The sequence below is a fragment of the Cyprinodon tularosa genome, unplaced genomic scaffold (genome assembly GCF_016077235.1).
Source record: "Cyprinodon tularosa strain WSP-4 unplaced genomic scaffold, ASM1607723v1 ctg958, whole genome shotgun sequence".
NCBI lineage: Eukaryota > Metazoa > Chordata > Actinopteri > Cyprinodontiformes > Cyprinodontidae > Cyprinodon > Cyprinodon tularosa.
This window is the reverse complement of record NW_024039738.1, coordinates 134,944-153,502: the sequence shown is the minus strand read 5'-3', so window position 1 is coordinate 153,502 and position 18,559 is coordinate 134,944. Positions and strand designations below refer to the sequence as shown.

The 18,559-nt window shown below is 54.7% G+C and overlaps 1 protein-coding gene across 1 annotated transcript; it reads right to left on the bottom strand.

Moving 5' to 3' along the window:
• Positions 1-185: 185 nt before the first annotated feature.
• Positions 186-18,106, bottom strand: fastk (Fas-activated serine/threonine kinase). Its single transcript, XM_038275429.1, has 11 exons — positions 17,944-18,106; positions 8,006-8,771; positions 7,624-7,933; positions 7,360-7,547; positions 6,755-6,903; positions 6,469-6,685; positions 4,858-5,017; positions 2,584-2,675; positions 1,395-1,995; positions 1,208-1,322; positions 186-709 (listed from the first exon to the last, which is right to left on the bottom strand). The coding sequence occupies exons 2-11, from the start codon at positions 8,727-8,729 to the stop codon at positions 623-625; spliced, it is 2,643 nt and encodes an 880-aa protein (XP_038131357.1). The 5' UTR covers positions 8,730-8,771; positions 17,944-18,106; the 3' UTR covers positions 186-622.
• Positions 18,107-18,559: the final 453 nt, after the last annotated feature.

Sequence of the window (18,559 nt, the reverse complement as noted above, 5' to 3'; positions counted from 1 at the left end):
CATTCTATCTCTATTCTCCCACTCTGCAGAATCTGTTAGTTCAATCTCTAACGTTCTGCTCTCTCTGCTTTTTCTCATAGTAGCTTCATCTGGTCTGTTCCTGTTTGGCTGTGACTCCATCCTGGAGAGAAATATCAGCTGTGCTGCTGCAGAAGAAGAAGAAGTAAAGAAATGGAGCCGCTGCAGCTGGTTTCAGCTTTTATAGACATTTCAGCTGATAAGAGAATATAAACAACCTTCTGTCCGTCCTCCCAGATACACAAATAAATACTCTGACTCCTCCCACCTTTGGCACATGCTTAAAACAGTCCCTCATGCATCACAGTTACCATGGATACACAAGAAAATGAAACCCTGCCCTCAGAACCCCATTACATTCACTCACACCTGCAGGCTGCCGCAAAGCCTGATGGGAATCAGAGTCCACCATGGCAGCCAATCAGAGCTCACCATGGCAGCCAATCAGAGTCCACCGTGGCCGCCCTCGGCCGCCAATCAGAGTCCACCTGGGGAAGCCACAGTAACCAATCAGAGTGGCTGAGCTGCTCCTTGCAGACAGGAAGTCTTGAGCAGGTCCACTGAGACGCGTTCTGACGGATCTGGCCCCGCCCCCTCGGCGAGGTCATAATGGGACGTCCAGCAGCTTCTGGTGCAGGTACTGCTTCACTTCCTCGATGCCGTTCAGCTTCTCCAGCTCATGGTACGGCAGCTGAGGGAGGACAAAAGAGACAGTGGGTCACATCCAGTCCAGAACAGAACGGCACCACCACCCCACAGGGTCCCACTGAACCGCTAGAAAGGCCCGGTTCTAGTCCAACATTTAGAACATTGTGGAGCTACTTTGTGGTTCCATTGCTGAGGTTCTGAGGCTTTCAGAGCATTTATGTTCTGATCAGAACAGCAGAGGGCGCTGTGGGTCGAATCTGACTGACAGCAGAGCAGAAGCATGATGAAATCCCCTTTGTTACTGAGCTGATGCTAAGCTAACATTAGCCTGGCCTAAGGAACTGGGTCGGTCCTCTCTGAACCTCTACCTGCTGTGAGGGATTGCTGCAGTCAATGACGGGACCATCTGGTTGATCTGGATCTATGAAGTCACATGAAGGGAGCGGAGCATAGAAATAAGCTGAATAGAATAGTAACTTCTGCTGAGTAGCAGGGTTCTGGTTCTGACCCGACCCAGGTTCTGATTGCTCTTTGGACTGACCTGCAGGATGATGTAGCCCAGCAGTTGCAGGTGACGGTCCCTCATGGCCCTGGAGCCCACCAGGACCTCCGAGTTGTGGCAGTAGTGCCACTTGTCGTTAACGGACATGACGACCCTGCTCAGAGGACAGCGGGGTTTAGAGGGGCGCTCCGGTTCTGCGGGGGCCGCTTACCGAGGGGACACTGACCTGCGGATCTGCCTCTGCTCTGGCCGGGGCCCTTCTGGACCGGCCTCGTCGGGGGCGGCCCCCCTTTCGGCTCCAAAGCCGGCCGCCTCGCAGTCCGTCTGCTGGACCTCTGGGGCCGCTGCGGGCCCCTCATCCTCCAAGATCTTCCCAATGGAAAACTGGAAGAGGGAGTCGGGGGCCAGGGCCCCTGGAGGTGCCTGGGGCGGGGCCAGGCCATCGGAGGGAGGGCTGCTTAGCGTGGAGCTGTCCTGGCTCTCTACAGACTGCTCCTTGGCCAGACCTGAGTAGTACTGAGCTGCAGGGATGAAGTAGGGGCCGTAGTCCAGGGCCCCGCCGTTGGTGCCGGCGCGGGGCTCCTCTGCGGGTGCTGGAGCCCCCCCTATGCTGCACATGCGGTGAGCCCTGAAGGGCCTGTCCTCTGTAGCTCCGCCCCCTCCTTCGGCAGCCGCAGCGGGCGGCTCGCTACAGTCCTCCACCGCCGTTTCCGTGGTAACTGGTCCAGCCCCGGGCTTGACTGTGACGGCGATGCAGGGAGGAGGGACGCAGGGTCCGGACCTGATGGGCAGAACCCTCCCAGAACTGTCCAACCATAAGATGAAGTCTGCAGGAGGAAACAGAAACCACGGGTCAGAGGAGGTTCTGTAGAAGCCAGGCTGCCCTACGTAGAACCGGCCGGTACAGACCGCCTTAGACCTCCTGAGGTCCAGAACCTTTCTGACCAGCTCAGCAAACTCTGCACAATCCCACAGATCCCTCAGGGTTCCCCCTGGGTTCTGGCCTGGGCCGCTCCAGAACCGCTCAGGATCCATACCGAATCGCTCCTCGGTTGTCCTGCAGATGGTTTTGGATCACTGTCAGAAGTTCTGGTTTGTTCTGCTGTGGTCTGTGGTGGCGCAGACCTCTCAGTTTGTTCCCCAGTTCCCAGTTAATCATAGTTCTGGCCTGAAGCTCCTACAGGTCACCATGGAAACCCCGCTGACCTGCAGCAGGTCCACAGGTCCCTGATGTCTGCAGCAGAGGATGGAGTCCAGCTGAGATCTTTCATCCAGCTGAGAGTGGAGCAGCAGGTCTGAGCTACAGGGGGGGTCTTTCTGGCCACAGAACCATATAGTACCTGAGCATAGTGCTGAAGTACCAGCAGAACTGTGTGTAGTACTGTGCTGGGATCTAATAATGAGCACTGTAGTACCTGTGTGGTATCCAGGGGGCAGCACCTCATCCTGGTTGAAGCTCTGCTCTCCCAAAAGCTGCCGCAGGGCTTCAGCCACCAGACCTTTATAACTGACATCAAAAGGATCCAATCAGAACATCAGAAAAACACAATTAAGCAACAGTTTACTACAATCAAAACATAACTATGATCTTTGGGTGGGCGGAGCTGGGCAGGAACCAAAGCACATGAGGGGAGCTTCAAGTACAGGCTCTGCCCCTTTGATCATGACACCACCCCCTTTGATCAGTTCATTACATCCGTTTGATCTGATCTCTTATTTCAGTCTCACACTCCCTTTAGCCCCAGGTTTATGTCCCCGTTGATCCTAGCAGCACACCTCCAATTACACCCAGAACCATGCCCCCTTTGATCCCAGAAACCACAGCCCTTGATCCCAGAAACCACAGCCCCCTTTTGATCCCAGAAACCACAGCCCCCTTTTGATCCCAGAAACCACAGCCCCCTTTTGATCCCAGAAACCACAGCCCCCTTTTGATCCCAGAAACCACAGCCCCCTTTTGATCCCAGAAACCACAGCCCCCCCTTGGATCCCAGAAACCACAGCCCCCCCTTGGATCCCAGAAACCACAGCCCCCCCTTGGATCCCAGAAACCACAGCCCCCCCTTGGATCCCAGAAACCACAGCCCCCCCTTGGATCCCAGAAACCACAGCCCCCCCTTGGATCCCAGAAACCACACCCCCCCCTTGGATCCCAGAAACCACAGCCCCCCCTTGGATCCCAGAAACCACAGCCCCCCCTTGGATCCCAGAAACCACAGCCCCCCCTTGGATCCCAGAAACCACAGCCCCCCCTTGGATCCCAGAAACCACAGCCCCCCCTTGGATCCCAGAAACCACAGCCCCCCTTGGATCCCAGAAACCACAGCCCCCCTTGGATCCCAGAAACCACAGCCCCCTTTGATCCCAGAACCACTGCCCCATTTGATCCCAGAAACCACCGCCCCATTTGATCCCAGAAACCACAGCCCCCATTTGATCCCAGAAACCACAGCCCCCCTTGGATCCCAGAAACCACAGCCCCCTTTGATCCCAGAAACCACAGCCCCCCTTGGATCCCAGAAACCACAGCCCCCATTTGATCCCAGAAACCACCGCCCCATTTGATCCCAGAACCACCGCCCCATTTGATCCCAGAAACCACCGCCCCATTTGATCCCAGAAACCACAGCCCCCATTTGATCCCAGAAACCACAGCCCCCCTTGGATCCCAGAAACCACAGCCCCCTTTGATCCCAGAAACCACAGCCCCCCTTGGATCCCAGAAACCACAGCCCCCATTTGATCCCAGAAACCACCGCCCCATTTGATCCCAGAAACCACAGCCCCCCTTGGATCCCAGAAACCACAGCCCCCATTTGATCCCAGAAACCACAGCCCCCATTTGATCCCAGAAACCACAGCCCCCCTTGGATCCCAGAAACCACAGCCCCCTTTGATCCCAGAACCACAGCCCCATTTGATCCCAGAAACCACAGCCCCCTTTGATCCCAGAAACCACAGCCCCCCTTGGATCCCAGAAACCACAGCCCCCCTTGGATCCCAGAAACCACAGCCCCCTTTGATCCCAGAAACCACAGCCCCCCTTGGATCCCAGAAACCACAGCCCCCTTGGATCCCAGAACCACAGCCCCCCTTGGATCCCAGAACCACAGCCCCCCTTGGATCCCAGAACCACAGCCCCCCTTGGATCCCAGAAACCACAGCCCCCTTTGATCCCAGAAACCACAGCCCCCCTTGGATCCCAGAAACCACAGCCCCCTTTGATCCCAGAACCACTGCCCCATTTGATCCCAGAAACCACAGCCCCCATTTGATCCCAGAAACCACAGCCCCCCTTGGATCCCAGAAACCACTGCCCCCTTTGATCCCAGAACCACTGCCCCATTTGATCCCAGAAACCACAGCCCCCTTTGATCCCAGAAACCACAGCCCCCCTTGGATCCCAGAAACCACTGCCCCCTTTGATCCCAGAAACCACTGCCCCATTTGATCCCAGAAACCACTGCCCCCTTTGATCCCAGAAACCACTGCCCCATTTGATCCCAGAAACCACAGCCCCCTTTGATCCCAGAAACCACTGCCCCATTTGATCCCAGAAACACTGCCCCATTTGATCCCAGAAACACAGCCGCCTTGATCCCAGCACCACAGCCCCCTTTGAGCCCATAGTCTACAGGTTTTTGGAGTAATGTCCAGGACGGGGGGAGACCTGTGGGTCTTCTCCTTACCTGTACTTGCGGTTCACCTCGTCGGCTGTGAGGGCGTGGTCAAACATCAGCACCTTATGGGCGTCCTGCAGACGAGGGCCCGTGTAGTCATGGTACTCCAATTCCACAGCAGCGTCGAGGAGAGAGAGGTATCTTCTAACAATCAGAGCATAAGGACTATCTACGAGGAGAGCATACTGGTTAAACTGGGATTAGACTGGTTGAACTGGTTTTTACTACTATACCAATAAATCTGGATGCATGATATGAAGAAATAGGTATCAGGGTGGATGGTTGAACGGTTCTGCCCATTAAAACCAGGCTGAGACACTGTCCCTCTGTCAGGCTGGGACACCCTCTGTCAGGGTGGGACATGTCCACTGCCCCTCTGTCAGGGTGGGACATGTCCACTGCCCCTCTGTCCAGGTGGGACACTGTCCCTCTGTCAGGGTGGAACACCCTCTGTCAGGGTGGGACATGTGCATTGTCCCTCTGTCAGGGTGGGACATGTGCACTGCCCCTCTGACAGGACGGGACACTGTCCATCTGTCAGGGTGGGACACCCTCTATCAGGGTGGGACATGTGCACTGTCCCTCTGTCAGGGTGGGACCTGTCCACTGTCCCTCTGACAGGGTTGGACATGTGCACTGCCCTCTGACAGGACGGGACACTGTCCCTCTGTCAGGGTGGGACACCCTCTATCAGGGTGGGACATGTGCACTGTCCCTCTGTCAGGGTGGGACCTGTCCCTCTGTCAGGGTGGGACATGTGCACTGCCCCTCTGACAGGACGGGACACTGTCCCTCTGTCAGGGTGGGACACCCTCTATCAGGGTGGGACATGTGCACTGTCCCTCTGTCAGGGTGGGACCTGTCCACTGTCCCTCTGACAGGGTTGGACATGTGCACTGCCCTCTGACAGGACGGGACACTGTCCACTGTCCCTCTGTCAGGGTGGGACATGTGCACTGCCCCTCTGACAGGACGGGACACTGTCCCTCTGTCAGGGTGGGACACCCTCTATCAGGGTGGGACATGTGCACTGTCCCTCTGTCAGGGTGGGACCTGTCCACTGTCCCTCTGACAGGGTTGGACATGTGCACTGCCCTCTGACAGGATGGGACACTGTCCACTGTCCCTCTGTCAGGGTGGGACATGTCCACTATCCCTCTGTCAGGGTGGGACCTGTCCACTGTCCCTCTGACAGGGTTGGACATGTGCACTGCCCTCTGACAGGACGGGACACTGTCCACTGTCCCTCTGTCAGGGTGGGACATGTCCACTGTCCCTCTGTCAGGGTGGGACATGTGCACTGCCCCTCTGACAGGACGGGACACTGTCCCTCTGTCAGGGTGGGACACCCTCTATCAGGGTGGGACATGTGCACTGTCCCTCTGTCAGGGTGGGACCTGTCCACTGTCCCTCTGACAGGGTTGGACATGTGCACTGCCCCTCTGACAGGACGGGACACTGTCCACTGTCCCTCTGTCAGGGTGGGACATGTCCACTATCCCTCTGTCAGGGTGGGACACTGTCCCTCTGTCAGGGTGGGACATGTCCACTATCCCTCTGTCAGGGTGGGACATGTCCACTATCCCTCTCAGGTCCTAGAGATCGTCTGTGTTTGCTCACTGGTGACGTTGCTGATGAAGGCGGAGGAGAAGACGCGGTGGAGGACGCTCCCAGGGAAATGTCCCAGCTGGAACAGAGACATCAGGATGTTGACGGTGGCCAGAGGAGAGCTGAGGGCCTTCAGCTCCACCACCTCCTCCAGCCGAGAGAAGAACTGCTGCTCAGAGGACGGACGGTAGCTCATCCTGCTGAAGGGGAACACCAGCTTCTGGATCACCTGGTCACAGAGGAACCCTGGTCAGAGCGCGGCGTCCACAGGCCCCGCCCACTGCGGAGGTCCCCTCACCTTACTGTCCAGGTACTCAGCCTTCCTGACCAGGAAGTCAGCGATGGCGTCCAGCAGCCGCGTCTCCCTCAGCCGGTGCCGAGCGACGTATTTGGAGATGAGAGCCATGGTGTAGGGGGTGATGCTGTCCACCTTCTTGGGCAGCTCATCTGTAGGAGACAGTTAAACCGGGCGTTAAACCGGGCGTTAAACCGGGCGTTAAACCGGGTGTTAAACCGGGCGTTAAACCGGGCGTTAAACCGGGCGTTAAACCAGGCGTTAAACCGGGCGTTAAACCGGGCGTTAAACCGGGCGTTAAACCGGGTGTTAAACCGGGCGTTAAACCGGGCGTTAAACCGGGCGTTAAACCAGGCGTTAAACCGGGCGTTAAACCGGGCGTTAAACCGGGCGTTAAACCAGACGATAAACCGGGCGTTAAACCGGGCGTTAAACCAGACGATAAACCGGGCGTTAAACCGGGCGTTAAACCAGACGATAAACCGGGCGTTAAACCGGGCGTTAAACCGGGCGTTAAACCGGGCGCTAAACCGGGCGCTAAACCGGGCGTTAAACCAGGCGTTAAACCAGGCCCGGTTGGACCCGAGGAGTTCTGGAGGACGACCCACCTGCCAGGCTCTTGATGAACTTCTCCTGTCTGTTCTGGTAGAACAAATGAGAACTGAAGATCAGCTCCAGGCTTTTGTTGCTAGCCTCCCGAGCGCACGCCGCCAGCATCTCGTCCAGCAGCACCATCTCCTGGTCGCGGACGCCGCTGACGCTGGCCAGGGTGTGCTTGACCAGCCGCAGGATCTTCCTAAAAACATGGAGGACACGGTCAGAGTCTCCAGCCCTCAGCTCACAGCCAGGTCCTCCACGCCGCACATCCTCACCTGTTGGCCACCAGCTGCTCGGGGTTTGGCGGCGTGTTGGCGCCCCCTGCAGGCGGCTCCGGTGGCTGCAGGGAGCGCCACTTGAGCCTGTAGTAAGACAGCAGCAGGAAGAGCGTCTGCGGGTGGCGCTCTCGCTCCAGGTTCTTCTCCAGGCCGGCCAGGCAGGCCTCGGTCAGAGGGTGCTGGCTGCCGGGATGGAGCCGCATGCTGGAGCTGAACACCATGGACACGTCCTTCTGGTTGAACTGGCTCAGCCTGGACTGGGACTCCGCCTCCAGGACGTGGACCACCTTGGCATCGCTCGGTAGTCCTGAGAGGAGCAGGGTGTGTGGTGAGGTGGGGTTCTGGGGGCGGGGCCTGTTAGCGGCAGGCAGGAACTTACCCAGCGAGGCTACGGCGTACAGGCAGTTGACGATGCTGAAGTTGTCGAACTTGGCGCAGTCGCTGACGATGGCGTCACAGAGAGTCTGGAAGTCCGGATGCTCCAGGATCTGCCGCCTGTCGACCTCCGGCGCGTCTCCGTCGGCGGGGGCCCGCGGGGGGGACTGCAGGAGCTGTCCGATCTTCTGAAGGGCCACGGGGTAGTGGTTGTGGGAGATCTTGGAGGGGTTCTGGGTGACCCAGCGCAGAACCTCGTCGGGTTGCCGTGAGCGCTCGATCAGACGCTTCATGGTGAAGAAGGTGTCGTAGCTCATCTTCTCGTGGATGAAGTTCCAGGTCTTCTTCTTTCCGGCGCCGCTGGGCGGGGCTGCCCCCCCATAGGCGTGGATTGACACGTGGGGCTGGTAATGAGGGGGGAAAGGGGGCGGGGCCAGGTGGTGCGAGTGAGGGTGGTAGTGATGGGGAAAGTGAGGCCCTCGATGGGTGTCCGGGCGGCCCTGGTACAGGGGGTAGGTGGGGGGAGGAGGAGGCGGTGGGTGAGGATGGTGGGGGAGGTGAGGGGGAGGAGCCTCCAGCATCGCTAGCCCCGCCCTTCTGCTTTGTTTGAACCCTCCTCCCCCTCCTCCCCCCGCCGTGCCGTAGAGGCGGGTGGCGTACATGGCGATGGAGCGAGGGAGGAGGTGAGCTGGACTCAGGAGGCGCCACCCAGTGGACAGAAACAGCATAGTCCAACAGCCAGACCGCCTGGAGGGGACAGCTCAGCTCTCCTGGAACCAGAGACACAGGTAGACTGAGACCAGAACCAGAACCCAACAGAACCTGAACAGAACCTGATAGAACCTGACAGAACCTGAACAGAACAGAACCCAAAGGCCAGACCGCCTGGAGGGGACAGCTCAGCTCTCCTGGAACCAGAGACACAGGTAGACTGAGACCAGAACCTGAACCCAACAGAACCTGAACAGAACCTGACAGAACCTGAACAGAACAGACAGAACCAAACAGAACAGAACCCAACAGAACCTGAACAGAACCTGACAGAACCTGACAGAACCTGACAGAACCAAACAGAACAGAACCCAAAGGCCAGACCGCCTGGAGGGGACAGCTCAGCTCTCCTGGAACCAGAGACACAGGTAGACTGAGACCAGAACCAGAACCCAACAGAACCTGAAAAGAACCTGAGAGAACCTGAACAGAACCAAACAGAACCAGACAGAACAGAACCCAACAGAACCTGAACAGAACCAAACAGAACCTGACAGAACCAGACAGAATCTGAACAGAACCAAACAGAACCCGAACAGAACCAAACAGAACCCGACAGAACCTGACAGAACCAAACAGAACCCGAACAGAACCAAACAGAACCCGAACAGAACCAGACAGAACCAAACAGAACCCAACAGAACCAGAACAGAACCTGAACAGAACAAAACAGAACCAGACTGAACCAAACAGAACCAAACAGAACCAGCTGAACCTGACAGAACCTGAACAGAACCTGAACAGAACCAGACAGAACAGAACCCAACAGAACCTGAACAGAACCAGACAGAACAGAACCCAACAGAACCTGAACAGAACCAGACAGAACCTGAACAGAACCAAACAGAACCCGAACAGAACCAAACAGAACCCGAACAGAACCAAACAGAACCAGAACAGAACCTGAACAGAACCAGAACAGAATCTGAACAGAACCAGAACAGAACCAGACAGAAGCAGAACAGAACCAAACAGAACCAAACAGAACCTGGACAGAACCAAACAGAACCTGGACAGAACCTCAACAGAACCCGACAGAACCCGAACAGAACCAGACAGAATATGAACAGAACCAAACAGAACCCGAACAGAACCAAACAGAACCCGAACAGAACCAAACAGAACCCGAACAGAACAGACAGAACCAAACAGAACCTGAACAGAACCAGACAGAACAGAACCTGGACAGAACCAAACAGAACCTGAACAGAACCAAACAGAACCAGACAGAACAGAACCCAACAGAACCTGAACAGAACCAGAACAGAACCTGAACAGAACCAGAACAGAACCTGAACAGAACCAGAACAGAACCAAACAGAACCAGAACAGAACCAGAACAGAACCTGAACAGAACCAGAACAGAACCAAACAGAACCAGAACAGAACCAAACAGAACCAAACAGAACCTGGACAGAACCAGACAGAACCTCAACAGAACCCGACAGAACCCGAACAGAACCAGACAGAATATGAACAGAACCAAACAGAACCCGAACAGAACCAAACAGAACCCGAACAGAACCAGACAGAACCAAACAGAACCTGAACAGAACCAGACAGAACAGAACCAAACAGAACCTGGACAGAACCAAACAGAACCTGAACAGAACCAAACAGAACCAGACAGAACAGAACCCAACAGAACCTGAACAGAACCAAACAGAACCTGAACAGAACCAGACAGAACCTCAACAGAACCCGACAGAACCCGAACAGAACCAGACAGAACCTGAACAGAACCATACAGAACCTGAACAGAACCAACTAGAACCAGACAGAACCTGAACAGAACCAAACAGAACCTGAACAGAACCAAACAGAACCTGAACAGAACCAAACAGGACCTGAACGGAACCAAACAGAACCAGACAGAACCTGAACAGAACCAAACAGAACCTGAACAGAACCAAACAGGACCTGAACAGAACCAAATAGAACCAGACAGAACCAAATAGAACCAGACAGAACCTGAACAGAACCAAACAGAACCTGAACAGAACCAAACAGGACCTGAACAGAACCAAATAGAACCAGACAGAACCAAATAGAACCAGACAGAACCTGAACAGAACCATACAGAACCTGAACAGAACCAATCAAAACCAGACAGAACCTGAACAGAACCATACAGAACCTGAACAGAACCAAATAGAACCAGACAGAACCAAATAGAACCAGACAGAACCTGAACAGAATCAGACAGAACCTGAACAGAACCATACAGAACCTGAACAGAACCAAACAGGACCTGAACGGAACCAAATAGAACCAGACAGAACCAAATAGAACCAGACAGAACCTGAACAGAACCAATCAAAACCAGACAGAACCTGAACAGAACCATACAGAACCTGAACAGAACCAACTAGAACCAGACAGAACCTGAACAGAACCAAACAGAACCTGAACAGAACCAAACAGAACCTGAACAGAACCAAACAGGACCTGAACAGAACCAAACAGGACCTGAACAGAACCAAACAGGACCTGAACAGAACCAAATAGAACCAGACAGAACCAAATAGAACCAGACAGAACCAAATAGAACCAGACAGAACCTGAACAGAACCAAACAGAACCTGAACAGAACCAAACAGAACCTGAACAGAACCAAACAGGACCTGAACAGAACCAAATAGAACCAGACAGAACCAAATAGAACCAGACAGAACCTGAACAGAACCAAACAGAACCTGAACAGAACCAATCAAAACCAGACAGAACCTGAACAGAACGAAACAGAACCTGAACAGAACCAATCAAAACCAGACAGAACCTGAACAGAACAGACAGAACCAAACAGAACAGAACCCAACAGAACCTGAACAGAACCTGACAGAACCAAACAGAACAGAACCCAACAGAACCTGAACAGAACCAAACAGAACCTGACAGAACCTGACAGAATCTGAACAGAACCAAACAGAACCCAAACAGAACCAAACAGAACCCGACAGAACCTGACAGAACCCGAACAGAACCAAACAGAACCCGAACAGAACCAGACAGAACCAAACAGAACCCAACAGAACCAGAACAGAACCTGAACAGAACAAAACAGAACCAGACTGAACCAAACAGAACCAAACAGAACCAGCTGAACCTGACAGAACCTGAACAGAACCTGAACAGAACCAGACAGAACAGAACCCAACAGAACCTGAACAGAACCAGACAGAACAGAACCCAACAGAACCTGAACAGAACCTGAACAGAACCAGACAGAACCTGAACAGAACCAAACAGAACCTGAAAAGAACCAAACAGAACCCGAACAGAACCAAACAGAACCCGAACAGAACCAAACAGAACCAGAACAGAACCTGAACAGAACCAGAACAGAACCTGAACAGAACCAGAACAGAACCAGACAGAACCAGAACAGAACCAAACAGAACCAAACAGAACCTGGACAAAACCAAACAGAACCTGGACAGAACCTCAACAGAACCCGACAGAACCCGAACAGAACCAGACAGAATATGAACAGAACCAAACAGAACCCGAACAGAACCAAACAGAACCCGAACAGAACCAAACAGAACCCGAACAGAACCAGACAGAACCAAACAGAACCTGAACAGAACCAGACAGAACAGAACCAAACAGAACCTGGACAGAACCAAACAGAACCTGAACAGAACCAAACAGAACCAGACAGAACAGAACCCAACAGAACCTGAACAGAACCAGAACAGAACCTGAACAGAACCAGAACAGAACCTGAACAAAACCAGAACAGAACCAAACAGAACCAGAACAGAACCAAACAGAACCAAACAGAACCTGGACAGAACCAGACAGAACCTCAACAGAACCCGACAGAACCCGAACAGAACCAGACAGAATATGAACAGAACCAAACAGAACCCGAACAGAACCAAACAGAACCCGAACAGAACCAGACAGAACCAAACAGAACCTGAACAGAACCAGACAGAACATAACCAAACAGAACCTGGACAGAACCAAACAGAACCTGAACAGAACCAAATAGAACCAGACAGAACCTGAACAGAACCAAACAGAACCTGAACAGAACCAAACAGAACCAGACAGAACAGAACCCAACAGAACCTGAACAGAACCAAACAGAACCTGAACAGAACCATACAGAACCTGAACAGAACCAACTAGAACCAGACAGAACCTGAACAGAACCAAACAGAACCTGAACAGAACCAAACAGAACCTGAACAGAACCAAACAGGACCTGAACGGAACCAAACAGAACCAGACAGAACCTGAACAGAACAAACAGAACCTGAACAGAACCAAACAGGACCTGAACAGAACCAAATAGAACCAGACAGAACCAAATAGAACCAGACAGAACCTGAACAGAACCAAACAGAACCTGAACAGAACCAAACAGGACCTGAACAGAACCAAATAGAACCAGACAGAACCAAATAGAACCAGACAGAACCTGAACAGAACCATACAGAACCTGAACAGAACCAATCAAAACCAGACAGAACCTGAACAGAACCATACAGAACCTGAACAGAACCAAATAGAACCAGACAGAACCAAATAGAACCAGACAGAACCTGAACAGAACCAGACAGAACCTGAACAGAACCATACAGAACCTGAACAGAACCAATCAAAACCAGACAGAACCTGAACAGAACCATACAGAACCTGAACAGAACCAACTAGAACCAGACAGAACCTGAACAGAACCAAACAGAACCTGAACAGAACCAAACAGAACCTGAACAGAACCAAACAGGACCTGAACAGAACCAAACAGGACCTGAACAGAACCAAATAGAACCAGACAGAACCAAATAGAACCAGACAGAACCTGAACAGAACCAAACAGAACCTGAACAGAACCAAACAGAACCTGAACAGAACCAAACAGGACCTGAACAGAACCAAATAGAACCAGACAGAACCAAATAGAACCAGACAGAACCTGAACAGAACCAAACAGAACCTGAACAGAACCAATCAAAACCAGACAGAACCTGAACAGAACGAAACAGAACCTGAACAGAACCAATCAAAACCAGACAGAACCTGAACAGAACCAAACAGAACCTGAACAGAACCAATCAAAACCATACAGAACCTGAACAGAACCAAATAGAACCAGACAGAACCAAATAGAACCAGACAGAACCTGAAAAGAACCAAACAGAACCTGAACAGAACCAATCAAAACCAGACAGAACCTGAACAGAACGAAACAGAACCTGAACAGAACCAATCAAAACCAGACAGAACCTGAACAGAACCAAACAGAACCTGAACAGAACCAATCAAAACCAGACAGAACCTGAACAGAACCAAACAGAACCTGAACAGAACCAAATAGAACCAGACAGAACCAAATAGAACCAGACAGAACCTGAACAGAACCAAACAGAACCTGAACAGAACCAATCAAAACCAGACAGAACCTGAACAGAACCAGACAGAACCTGAACAGAACCAGACAGAACCTGAACAGAACCATACAGAACCAGACAGAACCTGAACAGAACCAGACAGAACCTGAACAGAACCATACAGAACCTGAACAGAACCAAATAGAACCTGAACATATTTCTAAATTGCTATTTTGCACAATGTGCTTATCTAAGTATTTTTTCTTGTTAAATATTTTATTTTCTACACATTCATTGTTTAGATTTCTAGACCTTTTCTATCATTTGCTTTTATTTGCTCCTTTATTCACTCTGGATTCTCATCACTTTAGTCTGGGTCCCTGGAGCATCCAGTCCAGGTAGACCGGGTCCCTGGAGGACCCAGTCCAGGTAGACCGGGTCCCTGGAGCATCCAGTCCCTGGAGGATCCAGTCCAGGTAGACCGGGTCCCTGGAGCATCCAGTCCAGGTAAACTGGGTCATTGGAGGACCCAGTCCAGGTAGACCGGGTCCCTGGAGCATCCAGTCCAGGTAGACCGGGTCCCTAGAGGGCCCAGTCCAGGTAGACCAGGTCCCTGGACCATCCAGTCCAGGTAGACCGGGTCCCTGGAGCATCCAGTCCAGGTAAACTGGGTCCTTGGAGGACCCAGTCCAGGTAGACCGGGTCCCTGGATCCCTGGAGCATCCAGTCCAGGTAAACTGGGTCATTGGGGGACCCAGTGACCCAGTCCAGGTAGACCGGGTCCCTGGAGCATCCAGTCCCTGGAGGATCCAGTCCAGGTAGACCGGGTCCCTGGAGCATCCAGTCCAGGTAAACTGGGTCATTGGAGGACCCAGTCCAGGTAGACCGGGTCCCTGGAGCATCCAGTCCAGGTAGACCGGGTCCCTAGAGGACCCAGTCCAGGTAGACCAGGTCCCTGGACCATCCAGTCCAGGTAGACCGGGTCCCTGGAGCATCCAGTCCAGGTAAACTGGGTCCTTGGAGGACCCAGTCCAGGTAGACCGGGTCCCTGGATCCCTGGAGCATCCAGTCCAGGTAAACTGGGTCATTGGGGGACCCAGTCCAGGTAGACCGGGTCCCTGGAGCATCCAGTCCAGGTAGACCGGGTCCCTAGAGGACCCAGTCCAGGTAGACCAGGACCCTGGACCATCCAGTCCAGGTAGGCCGGGTCCCTGGAGCATCCAGTCCAGGTAGACCGGGTCCCTGGAGCATCCAGTCCAGGTAGACCGGGTCCCTAGAGGACCCAGTCCAGGTAGACCAGGTCCCTGGACCATCCAGTCCAGGTAGGCCGGGTCCCTGGAGCATCCAGTCCAGGTAGACCGGGTCCCTAGAGGACCCAGTCCAGGTAGACCGGGTCCCTGGATCCCTGGAGCATCCAGTCCAGGTAAACTGGGTCATTGGAGGACCCAGTCCAGGTAGACCGGGTCCCTGGAGGACCCAGTCCAGGTAGACCGGGTCCCTGGAGGACCCAGTCCAGGTAGACCGGGTCCCTGGACCAAACAGTCCAGGTAGACAGGGTCCCTGGACCATCCAGTCCAGGTAAACTGGGTCCTTGGAGGACCCAGTCCAGGTAGACCGGGTCCCTGGAGCATCCAGTCCAGGTAGACCGGATCCCTGGAGCATCCAGTCCAGGTAAACTGGGTCATTGGAGGACCCAGTCCAGGTAGACCGGGTCCCTGGAGGACCCAGTCCAGGTAGACCGGGTCCCTGGAGGACCCAGTCCAGGTAGACCGGGTCCCTGGACCAAACAGTCCAGGTAGACAGGGTCCCTGGACCAAACAGTCCAGGTAGACAGGGTCCCTGGACCATCCAGTCCAGGTAGACCGGGTCCCTGGAGGACCCAGTCCAGGTAGACCGGGTCCCTGGAGCATCCAGTCCCTGGAGGATCCAGTCCAGGTAGACCGGGTCCCTGGAGCATCCAGTCCAGGTAGACCGGGTCCCTAGAGGACCCAGTCCAGGTAGACCAGGTCCCTGGACCATCCAGTCCAGGTAGACCGGGTCCCTGGAGCATCCAGTCCAGGTAAACTGGGTCCTTGGAGGACCCAGTCCAGGTAGACCGGGTCCCTGGATCCCTGGAGCATCCAGTCCAGGTAAACTGGGTCATTGGAGGACCCAGTCCAGGTAGACCGGGTCCCTGGAGCATCCAGTCCAGGTAGACCGGGTCCCTAGAGGACCCAGTCCAGGTAGACCAGGTCCCTGGACCATCCAGTCCAGGTAGGCCGGGTCCCTGGAGCATCCAGTCCAGGTAGACCGGGTCCCTGGAGCATCCAGTCCAGGTAGACCGGGTCCCTAGAGGACCCAGTCCAGGTAGACCAGGTCCCTGGACCATCCAGTCCAGGTAGGCCGGGTCCCTGGAGCATCCAGTCCAGGTAGACCGGGTCCCTAGAGGACCCAGTCCAGGTAGGCCGGGTCCCTGGAGCATCCAGTCCAGGTAGACCGGGTCCCTAGAGGACCCAGTCCAGGTAGACCGGGTCCCTGGATCCCTGGAGCATCCAGTCCAGGTAAACTGGGTCATTGGAGGACCCAGTCCAGGTAGACCGGGTCCCTGGAGGACCCAGTCCAGGTAGACCGGGTCCCTGGACCAAACAGTCCAGGTAGACAGGGTCCCTGGACCATCCAGTCCAGGTAAACTGGGTCCTTGGAGGACCCAGTCCAGGTAGACCGGGTCCCTGGAGCATCCAGTCCAGGTAGACCGGGTCCCTGGAGCATCCAGTCCAGGCAGACCGGATCCCTGGAGGACCCAGTCCAGGTAGACCGGGTCCCTGGAGCATCCAGTCCAGGCAGACCGGGTCCCTGGAGGACCCAGTCCAGGTAGACCGGGTCCCTGGAGCATCCAGTCCAGGTAGACCGGGTCCCTGGAGGACCCAGTCCAGGTAGACCAGGTCCCTGGAGCATCCAGTCCAGGTAGACCGGGTCCCTGGAGGACCCAGTCCAGGTAGACCAGGTCCCTGGAGCATCCAGTCCTGGATCCCTGGAGCATCCAGTCCAGGTAAACTGGGTCATTGGAGGACCCAGTCCAGGTACGGCTCCTCTGTGCAGGGACGGCTCCTCTGCTCCAGCAGCTGCTACCAGCTCCAACATGTCTGACCAGAGGACTCACTGCTCCCAGCTGCACCACTCACTGGTTCTACTGGTTAGATTGGGATCTAGACAGTGCCTCCCTACATGTAACAGCTATGACCGAATCAACATGTATGACCGAGTCCCACTGGAGCCACAGCCCACAGCTAGCAGAGAATAACAGAAGACTAGGAGAGGCTAACAGGGACTACCAGGGGCTAACAGAGACTAGAAGGGGCTAACAGAGGCTAGCAGAGGCTAACAGAGACTAGCAGGTGCTAACAGAGACTAGGAGAGGCTAACAGGGGCTAACAGAGACTAGGAGGGTCTAACAGAGACTAGAAGGGGCTAACAGAGAATATCAGGTGCTAACAGAGAGTAGGAGAGGCTAACAGAGACTACCAGGGGCTAACAGGGACTACCAGGGGCTAACAGGGACTACCAGGGGCTAACAGAGACTAGCAGGGGCTAACGGTGACTAGCAGAGGCTAACAGTGACTAGCAGGGGCTAACAGTGACTGACAGGGCCTAGCATAGGCTAGCAGGAGCTAACAGAGGCTAGCTGGAGCTCCATGGAGGTGGCAGCGTCCTCCAGGCTATTAGCTGCTGTGCTAGCAGTGCTAGCGGAGCCAGCTGCAGCTGTCCTTCCCACTGACTGTCACCAGAACACCGGACTCTTCCTGGACTTCATGCCCGGGTTAGAACCTGACAGCGGCAGACATGTTACCTCATAGCTCAGTAGCGGCGATAGCTCCACTCTGCGAATCACCCAAGGCCGCTGACAGTCCGACTACAGCGGGGAAACAGTGGTCGATGAGCCGGTTCATTCCTCCACACAGCCCGCAGACTCCATCACCACAGAGTCCCCGATACGCGCCACAGCGACACCCAGCGGCGGCTTTCCTCAGTTCAAGAAAAAAACCCAGTTAGAACCGGTTAACCTACACCGGGTTAGAGCACCGATTAGAGGGAGAACCTTCAACTATCATCCACCTGTCAGGGGCCACACTCACCACCCTCTGTGTCAGGGGCCACAGTAATCACCCTCTGTGTCAGGGGCCACACTCACCACCCTCTGTGTCAGGGGCCACAGTCACCACCCTCTGTGTCAGGGGCCACAGTAATCACCCCCTGTGTCAGGGGCCACAGTCAACACCCTCTGTGTCAGGGGCCACAGTCACCACCCTCTGTGTCAGGGGCCACAGTCACCACCCTCTGTGTCAGGGGCCACAGTAATCACCCCCTGTGTCAGGGGCCACAGTCAACACCCTCTGTGTCAGGGGCCACAGTCACCACCCTCTGGGTCAGGGGCCACAGTCACCACCCTCTGTGTCAGGGGCCAC

Excerpts from the sequence above, each read along its gene's own strand:
- fastk (XM_038275429.1), bottom strand. The coding sequence starts at position 8,729 with ATGCTGTTTCTGTCCACTGGGTGGCGCCTCCTGAGTCCAGCTCACCTC. Across the intron at positions 5,018-6,468 it reads CTTCATCAGCAACGTCACCA|ATAGTCCTTATGCTCTGATT; the intron begins GTGAGCAAACAC and ends CTCTCCTCGTAG. Across the intron at positions 1,323-1,394 it reads GAGCAGAGGCAGATCCGCAG|GGTCGTCATGTCCGTTAACG; the intron begins GTCAGTGTCCCC and ends TCCTCTGAGCAG.